Source organism: Geospiza fortis, unplaced genomic scaffold (genome assembly GCF_000277835.1).
Source record: "Geospiza fortis unplaced genomic scaffold, GeoFor_1.0 scaffold608, whole genome shotgun sequence".
In the NCBI taxonomy this organism is placed as follows: Eukaryota; Metazoa; Chordata; class Aves; order Passeriformes; family Thraupidae; genus Geospiza; species Geospiza fortis.
In genome coordinates, this window is record NW_005054494.1 from 285508 (window position 1) to 295390 (window position 9883).

A 9883-nucleotide genomic window follows, 5' to 3' on the forward strand; every position below is an offset into this window, starting at 1 on the left:
CTGCCATTCCATTTGGACTTGTGGAGCACATTAGCCAAGAGCACATTTGCACACCCAGGGTCAGAGAGGGGTTCTGAGGGTTGAGCACAGGCACCAACCCAGTGCCCTGCCCAGCCCAGCTGTGCTGGACATCAGGCTCAGGAGGAGACCCTGTGCTTGGTGTGCCTCACACCAACCCAGGGCCAAAGCACAAGCCAGCTGCTGTGCTGAACCAGGCCTGGGCACTGAGCCCCAGGTCACAGAAGGGGAAAGCATTCCCAGAGCTGCAGAGCTCCCTGGTGCCAGGCAGGGTTATGAATTGTGCTTGTCCATGCTGGTTTCATGGGAGTATCTTCTTGCTTTCAGGACGACAATATCATGCGATCCTTACAGCTCTTTGAGAATGTCATGTAACCAGAAGAGCACTGGAGGAGTCTGAGACTTCTGTGTAACAAAGATCTTCTTTCTGGGTGAAAGATTTTACAATTGAGCCATGTCCAATGTGTGAGGATTTTGTATGATATGTCCAATCAAATGGCAACTGAATGCAGCCGATGCCACCACTTCTCCCCGGAAGATGCTGGTGGACTTTTCTTTCATTTTGGAAGCATGTGAATATTTTAATAAATCCCGACAAGAGAGAACTGCTGCTCGAAGTTCAATGAGTAATACAGAGCATTGTTTGCTAGGCACAAATCCTGCTTTTAATCTAGCAAGCTTAATTCCCTATAACAGCACATGTTGATAGGTATTCAGCCATCAATTGCAAGTGACAGCTCAGTCCATACCTCTGTTTGGCATAATGTTCTGTGGATGCCTTTGCTGTTAATCTGCTTTGACAAAACCCCAATCTGCCAGGGCAGTCTGTGAAAAAATGAACAGTTAGTGTACCTGGGACATTAAACAGACAGCCCATGTAGCCAGTATCCCCATTTCTGCAGAGATCCTGCTTATCCTCTCACATGCACTGGTGCCACTATGCTGAGTTTAGTGGAGTTCTTCCTGAACATATTAATCAGGTGATCTTCATGCCAGGGTGAGTCAGAAAGGAGCAGAACATCTTGCACATATTAATACAGAAGTACAGAACAAGTCCTGTTCAGGAGTGGTAAGTTTCCAAGAGACCAGGCAGGTGTGTAAGGGCCGGTATGGAAAGATGAACACGTGCTCTGGTCCCAGCTGCCTGCTGAGTCCCAGAGACACCAGGTGATGCTCCACAGTGCATCTCAGCAGCACCACGGCCATGTGCTCTGGTCCTTTTGCTGTAGTTTGGCACACACTTCCTAGGTTCATCACTGGATGTTACAGTCGGGTCTTACCCCCCCGCCATGGATTTATTTAAGCTTTCTTGTTTGACTTAGTGAAGAACTAAGATGCAGCTGTGTTTCAGCATACAGACCTTGGTACCCACAAAGTGCCCAGCACATTTGATTCCTGAATTGTTATTAGCCTCAGAATCAGCTCCCAGGGCCCATATTTTTTTTCCTACAGGCAGTAGTATGCCTTGTATAAGCCTCATTTCATTGCTAATGCCAAGTAGAGTATTGGTTTAGGGGTTTGGTTTTTTAATTAATAAAACAGAAAAGTTCATGCAGTGAATTTATACCAAGATTGGATGATTTGTTAGCTGGGGAACGTCAGAGTCTTCTGTGAGGAAGCCTTTTAGGAAAGCTGACCCACCAGAGTGCCATTGTCATCTCCAGGCAGACAGTGGCTGAGAAGCAAAGGGAAGAAGGGAACAGCCAGCTCTTCCAGCTGCTCAAACCACGCAGATGGGACAGTCCCTGCAGTAGTGCTGCATCATTCCCATCCAGTAAGCATCTATTTTTATTGTATCACATACTATATTACAGACAAACTGTTAGCACTGAAGATATATTTTAAAACTTTTGTAAGTGGAACGTTTTTATAATACAGAATATACAGAATGCCTCAGTTCTGTAGCCCTAATTTTATAAAAATTTCATCTATTGAATCATTCCTGATTACAGAAGTAGATCTGATCAGTCCTAGTATAATGATAATGCCAATTCCCCAAGATGGGACATCTTCCCCTTTTATTGTGCCTCCCCCCCATACACTTCTGTGTAGTCTTAACTTTATTTCTCTAAGTTGTTCCCTTGCCATCAAAAGTGGTGTTCAAGCACAGTTACATGCCGGCAGGAATGACACCTGAGTCCATCTTGTTTCATACAAATACTGCCTTTCATACAAATACCATTAATGAATTCCTCCCAGCAGTGATCCAGCAGCTCCGGTGAGGGGCTGGGATTTGCAGGAGTGATGCCCTGCTGTGGGAGTACCTTTCCTCCAGCTGTTGGGTCATTTAGGCTTTATTTAACAGGCACTTTGTAAAGACATCAGTTGTAGCTGAAATAATACACAGTTTACACCATTCCTTCTTGATTCTTCTTGCAATTACTTCAGCAAATGACAGAATTTAATATATTTACCAGGTTTTCCCTCCCACCAAAACTGCTTAATCTATTATTCTAAGCAGTTCACTTCAGCAGAGGGAGAAGTGGTCAGGCCAGTGGAAATTAAGGATTTTAATCAGGCTAGCACAGTGCCTTTTTCCTCTAATAATCTTGCTTCAAGGGTGCTTATGAGATGGCACACACAGACAGAAGTGTTTGGAATGTGCCCTTTTCAAAAGAAAACGTTATTAGTTGCATGATGCCATAGTCCCTGAAGCTAAGGAGTTACTGTGATGAATTTGGCCTCATCTGAGTTTCCTGGCCTGCTGGCAGCAGTTCTGTGGGGGCTGCCTTTGTCACCAGGGCTGTCACTGTTTTCTGTGGAGTGTGGCTCCAGCTCAGCAGCAAACAGCTGCTGTCACTGTCAGTGCGTGCTGACGTGCATTGCTGATCAGGGTGCCAGTACTGACCCTGCACTTCTGCCATCTCCTTTGCTGCTCTGCTGTGCCTGCTTTTCACTGCCAGCAACAATGAGGGTGCATCAGGTAGAGAGGAACATGCTGACAGCCACACTGAGTCTGGCCTTAGAGGATAAGGAGCTTTGATTTGGAACCCACTGGAGTCAGTCCCCTCCCACACACCCCTGATGTTCCGCCCTGGGTTGAGCTCTGTGCTTCACCTGAAGCCCACAGTAGCTGAGACAGGAGGACTTGTGAAGTGTCACCCACAGCTGCATTTTCCCAAAGCTCAGATTGCAGAATCTATCTGTGACAGAGTCCTTGCCATTGCAAACCCAATTATTTCCCTGTGTTTGTCCCTGATCCCACTGTTACAGCCAGAGGCTGAGATGCACCAGTGCATAGAAGGCCTCTGGGCTTTCCATCAGCAGCATCTGTCCATGGCAGGTGTGCTCCAGTTGGCAGGTGAGACATCAGTGACTGTGAGAGAGCTGCTTTCTGCATGGAAATGGCTTTGGGTTTGTTTTTCCTGTTTTCTGTGAGTGTTACTCTACTGTAAACTTGCCAAGCCTCCGCTCTCATAAACGAGGCTTGCAATATTTATGACAAACACTACTACAGATTTCTAAATAAAACACACTATGCTACTCCAGTCTCCCACCCTCATCAATCCTCCTGCCAGTAGACAGAAGGCAGTCAGATTCTCTGTCAGTGCTATTAACTGTGCACATTTCCTGCAAGTTATGAATGTTTAAATAATGTCTGAATCAGGACTCTTGACTGTTTCACTAGTTACAAACATTACTCTGCATCTTCATGCCAGCATTTTATAAAGAAAGCCTTTCTAACATGCATTTTAGGTAACAATCTGTTGACAAATAGGAATGTGATAAATGATAATGCAAAAAAGAAAAAAAAAAGAAAAAAAAAAAGTAAAAAAAAAAGTACCATGCCTGTTCTGTGGCTGTTTGTTTTCCTATTCCTCTGAATGCAATGCAATATTGTAAGTAACCATGAGCCAAGCTAAAGGCTTGAGACACAAATACCCTGAGGTTCAGGCATCGTGGGCAGTGGCATTTCCTGACTGCAATATGTCTTGAGAACAAACACCCTTGTGTCCGTGGGTCGCCTCTGATGAGACAGTAGCAGCAGTGTGTCAAACTTTTCTTCTTCTTTATGGAAGTGCCATGAAAGACCTAAGGAAATGTGCAAATAATGTAAATTGTGATATCTAAAGCCATGTTAATGGATCAGCCATGTATAGCTTCACTGTTACAAATGCTATTCTCCAATGGCAATTTGTATTCAATTTTGTTGAATGGTTTTAAAAATGTTGGTTTTAATAATAAAAATAAATACCTATAGGAGGATGTCCTTTCCTAAACCCAGTATGTATTTTTTCTCAAGGGACACTGTTAGGTTAAAAATTTTCAATGAAGCTTTTAAAACTGAGACTCAAACATATATCTGTGTGGGTGGGGGCTGTAAAACTGAACTGTGCCATGAGCCAACACTTACATGCCAATGATTTATTTGCATCACTGATACAGGGATGCTCTTACATCTGATGTGGTGGCATAGGCTGAACTGATAGTTTGGCCCTTGTGTAAAGTTCAGAAATGTTCTTCTACCTGCACTGCTGATAGTAACTTAGGGTAGTGAAAACTGCAAGCTTACAGGTATGGCTTTTCTCTTCTGCAGTTCTGCTGAAGTATAAGCAGGAAAACAGACAATCGTGTTGAAAAAAAAATGCAAACACTATTTTATGTTATAGATAAGAAAAATAACCCAAAACATCAGTGTCCCTTCAGCTTTGGCTTATTGTAAGCATCCATTCTGACACATTGAGGAATGCAGAAGTGATTTTGCCAGACTACATATTTATGTGTGTGTGTGTATATATATATATACATATATCTATATATATATATATATTTGCTAAACTCCATTTTGTAGGGAATTGTCTGTCTACAAGTACATCCCAGGAAAAAGCACATTCATCCATGCAGAAATATGGAAATAAAGGTGTCCGTGTGAAACATGGTCTTGGTGTCACTGCAGTGCCTGCCCAGTACTTGCTCCCGCAGGCACCTCCTGCTCCCAGAGACAGCAGGGCCCTCTGGACAATGCCAGACTGGAATTCTTGCACCCTCTGCAAGAAGAAGGTGTGCTAACTGCCTGTTCAACACCTCTCACTCCCTGGGATGTGTCCCAGCTGCTGCCAGGCAAAGCAGGCTCGGGCTCCAAGCACGTGCGTAGGCTTTTTGTTCGCTTTTTGGCTGAGGTTTGTTCCAGTGGCTGGTGAAGCCTGACTTACTGCTGTGAGATACTGGACAGCTCTGGTTTTATTCTGAGCCCATTACTATTGCAGTCTGAGCATCTCATCCTGCTGCTTGAGGGGTCCAGGGCATTGCACCTGATGGATGGAGGGGCGGTGGGGAGGGAGCAGCTCTGCACTGGCCCAGGGGCTTTCCCTCACTCTGGAGCACAGTGGGGGAGCGAGCCTCAGGTGTGCGCCACAACTCAGCATATGCAAGATTACTTTTGAATCCAATAATAGGCCTTTTTTTTTACTGAGACATTAAGTCTGTAACCTTTGCTTAACCATGCAGGTCCAGCAAACTGGAAAGGGAGGAGTTTGCTGGAAAAACGTTGGCGCGTGAAGTCCTTTCATCACATCAGATCTGCACCGTGTGGGATCGGGCACGGGAGCTGCAGGAGCAGAAATTCTGTGTGATGGAGAGCTGGTGATGGACCCACCCCTGCTGCTTGGCCAGGAGATAGTGGTTCTCTATGAACAGGACCCCTGTCCCCATCACCCTCCAGGAGGCGGGAAATAATGAACTGACAATCTCCAGAGCTTCAGTGGATGTGGTTATTTCCAGACTGTTCTGTTAAAATTTCCCTTGTTGTCTTGCCGAGGAAAAGTCTCTCTTTCTCCATCTGTTCTTGTAGAGACTGGGAATTGCTGTAGGGCTCTGGCTGGAAGCCCCCATGGCAGGAAGGTGCCTCCTGAGCACAGGGTGAGTTGTCACATTGCCTGGGACATTCTCCTGGGGACTCACCTGCTGTCCTGTCCATGTGCACAGCAGCCTGTGAGGAGCTTGCAGGGTGTGGGGTGATCCACACTCCTTGTTCAGGACAAGGGCTTCTGCAAGGGGTGGACAGGGCTCCTGGTGGTGGGGAGAGGGGGATGTTTCCTTTAGAACCTGGGACACTTCCAAAGTTTCTTGTTGGGATTTGCACCCACAGCCAGCAGCCATGAAATGGAGAAGGGGAACAGCACCAGTGCAGAGTTCCCCTGGCAGGAATCTGCTCTGCTCTGAAGTCTGGCTGCAGGAGATGGGCCTGGACAGTCACTGCCCTCACCCAGATAACAAAGTACAAGAATGAGCCTGAACGCTCCTGGCAGCTGTGAGCTCCCTTCCCTGCAGCATATGGGGACATCCCCAAACCCAGCCCCAGCTCCCTCTGCCTCGACTGATGGAGCACACCAGGGATGCACTGCCCCAGCATTTTAGAGTCTGTGTTTGCTCTTTACATTGCAGAGAGCCAAGTAGTGAATACATTGATGTTGTGAGGGATGCAGGGGAAGGGCCCACTGCTAGTAATGTCCAGTCATCTTGTTGTTAAAATGTCTGTGAAATGTTATTCAGTGCTGATCCAGGATTTTCCAGAAGGATAATAAGTTATTGAAAACTGTTGATTTAAAAAAAAAATGCAAGATTGATTTTACAATCCCAGGGTTAAATTGAATTTGTTGACATTTTCACAGAAACTGATCCAACCTTTGTGTTCTAATTATCTTATTGATTTACTTATAAATCAATATAAATTGAAAATATATAACAGTGTAAATATACACGAAGATAAATGTCAGCACAATGTTTTCTGTCTGAACAAATCTTCTAAATTCTAGAGAACTCAGAACACAAACAATTACCAAAGCCTTGCTTTCTTCATACAGCTTAAGCTGTTACAGAAGAGCATTTGTCACCAACCAGTTATAAGTAAGAAGAATAATACCCATTGTGGTGGGTGAGCATTGGCAGGAGGGAGACACACTGTCTGTTCTGTAACTGATAATGAGGAAAACTTTTTGGAAAAACCATCTATGTGTATGACAAACTGAGTTGCAAAAATGCTTCTAAATTTTTCTCAATTTTTGTTTCAGACTTTTTAAAATTTACCTCACTTTATATGCCTTATTTTAGTTTGCACTAAGCTGTGATATCATAATGCTTAGATCTTGAAGAACATCTGCTACAAACAAGTTACTGAATTGCTTTTGGTTCCTTTGGTATTCAAATGATGGAGCTATGTACAAACAAATGAGATGCTTTGAAAGGCAAGGAAGGTAAGAGATTTCTATCTCCTAGAAATCTAAGAGATTTCTATCAGCAATACTTTGTAGTGATTTAACCAATGAAATAAAATTAACAGAATATTGAAGGTTTTAGTTTCTGTCCTATTCTAGCAGTGAGTATTTAGTGCATGTCATAAATAAAAAATGGGAATATATGTTGTAGATTTCAGCAGCTTCAAAGTGTCCAGAAGCAGAATTTCAGAACCTAAAAGTTTCCTTTTCTGAGGGCACACTAATCCCCATTTGGACCAGAAATCACATTCCAGCCTGTGAAGAGGATATTTCAGGGCTTGAGCTGCCCTGCTCAGCACGGCCCAGAGACATCAGTGCAGAAATGGGTGTGACATTGCAGAGACCTGCAAGTAATTTTAGATACAATAAAAGTGACATTCAAAGGCAGCCTGTTCCTTTACTGCAGCTTTACTCTGGGTTTGGTATGAATTTGCAGTACCTGGGCGAGCTCTATGCTGACACTGTGGGAGCACCTGGCCAACTCCTGTGACCCCAGAGCCCCAGCAAGGCCTGGAGTAGCTGCCAGTTCTTGGTGGAGCTGAATGGAACCAGAGAACTGGGGAGGAAATTTTGACAGCTGGGAACTAAGGTAGTGTTTCACAGACTGGATGAGTCCCTGTGCATTAGCTGTGCCTTTCCTCCAAGGAGAAGTCCATGGAGTGAGGAGATGCCTTGTTATAGGCATCTCTTTCTTTGGAGAAAGTCAACAGCAGCGGGCTGGAGCTGCCCTGGGGGAAGAGCCAGAGGTATCTCATGGCACTGGCACAGTCTGGAAGGGATGGACAAAACCCTGCCTGAGTCTGTGTTAGTAGAGAGAACACAAAAGTGTGACAAAGCTGGTCAAACCTGCTCCCTGTGCTGGGACTTTTGGAGATTTTTTTTCACTTGGCAAAGAAGGGGCAATAGTAGTGTTTGGCTGGTCTTCTGTGGTTGTGCTTTCCAGGTATTGTGTTCTGCTCTGTGGGCACCTAGTCCCTGGCTCTGCAAGTTTCTTCCTTGTTCCCAATGAGGGGCAGCACTGCAGCTCTCAAGTCCTCAGCTTCCACTCACCACACGGGCAGAGCTGGGAATTAACCCAGGGCACAGCTGGCACTCAGGTATTGGGATACTGACATGGGAACAAGCAAATGGTCTGAGGCTTCCTTGGGGAATAGGCTGTGCCCACCCCATGGCTCAGGACACCTCCCAGGCTCCCTACTCCCTGCATGGAGCTGGGCAAAACAGCCAGGGTTGTCCATGTGTGTGCAACCTGTGGATGTGTGTGGATGTGTACGGCTGTCTATGGGTGTATGGATGTGTATGGATGTTTGTAGCGTAAGGATAATGTCACACATTCTGCAGGGTCTGTTGTCACAGGCTATACAAGCTGTTACAGGGCATTTGGAGATCCAAGGGTTTGGAGTATTAGGACAGGAGTCTCCAGTGAAAGTAGTTTGCTGCTGTAGAGCAGATGCTTGTCACTCTCTGGACAGTCTCTGCCTGGCAAATGGAAAACAAAAGGCTGTGGATTTGCTCAGAACTCCTCAAAATTTAATCAAATGCAACTAGAAAAAATGTGGTGGTAAGTCCCATTGAATTAATATTTATTAGACTTATATTTTCCCTTGCAAACATGACGTGGCATCAAGTGAGTGTCTCAAGATTGTGCTTTTCAGGACATCGCAGGGAGGAGTGCTGTGTTCCCAAAGTGGCCCTCAATTTTCCCAAAGCATGTTCAGTGGATGAGCCTTGCAGAGACCCTGTTGTCCCCAGTCAGGGTGGCATCTGAGCCACAGGGACAGCTGAGGACACTCTGTCACTTGTCATTCCGCCGTGTGACATAGCCCAGCAGCTCTGGAGCACAGATCACCGGGGCTGCTGGGCTGGAACCAAACCTGCAGGGTGGTTTTGGAGGGCTGCAGCTTCTCCCTCAGCCATTGTTAAGTGAGTGCTGACTGCCTGCATGTGGCACCGAGGCAAACTATAAATAACTGCATGAGCTATTCCTTCCCTGTGATAACAAGGCCAGAATGGCACATCAGCTTTTTTCTTCTCGTACCAATCTCCCAGTTCACTGGCAGGCAGAGATATGGCCCTGCCATACAAAAACGCCCTGTGATAATCATACCAAGGCTCTGCCAGGGCACTGCTGGTCCCCACGGTGGGGACATACTGGTCAGTACTTTTCCAGATGCCACAAAGTTTGCTCAGGGGTGTGTGATGATGTGGCTTGACCACAGATGTAGCAATAATTAGGCTACAGGGCCTTTAAGGACACCAGACATTTTCTCCCTGTCAGATAATTATCAGTCTCATACCCAAGGGCACATTCTCCATCAGCTCACAAATGTTCCCATGATTTTTGGTTATTTTATTTGTGCCAGGTCTGGTGGTGCTTTATGCTGTAACAAACATAAACTAAATAATCATGAGGGAAAATGTCAGATCTTTTCCTCCATTTTTATGGATTCCTTTTTGGTTTGGTGTGTGCATTCCCAGGCAGACAGGTCGAGATCAAGATCAAGGATTACCCTGAGAAGGAGAGGCCTGAAACCTGCTCCATCCCAGATGCCCAAGGAGCATCAGTCTGTCTCCAGCCCAGAGCCTGTGGGGGGATGACCCCAGCCCCTCACACACAGGGGCAGGGATCCCTGCAGGCAGCACCTGCTGAA

The 9883-nt window shown here is 45.7% G+C and overlaps 1 protein-coding gene across 2 annotated transcripts in view; it reads left to right on the forward strand.

Moving 5' to 3' along the window:
• The window catches only part of LOC102044202 (Kv channel-interacting protein 1), a 177101-nt gene extending 172859 nt beyond the window's left edge, over positions 1-4242 (forward strand). For both annotated transcript variants that reach the window (XM_005428619.2, XM_031063315.1), the window contains one exon: positions 346-4242. In XM_005428619.2, coding sequence (XP_005428676.1) covers positions 346-393 — 48 coding nt within the window. In that variant the 3' untranslated portion in view covers positions 394-4242. The remainder of the gene's footprint in view (positions 1-345) is intronic.
• Positions 4243-9883: the final 5641 nt, after the last annotated feature.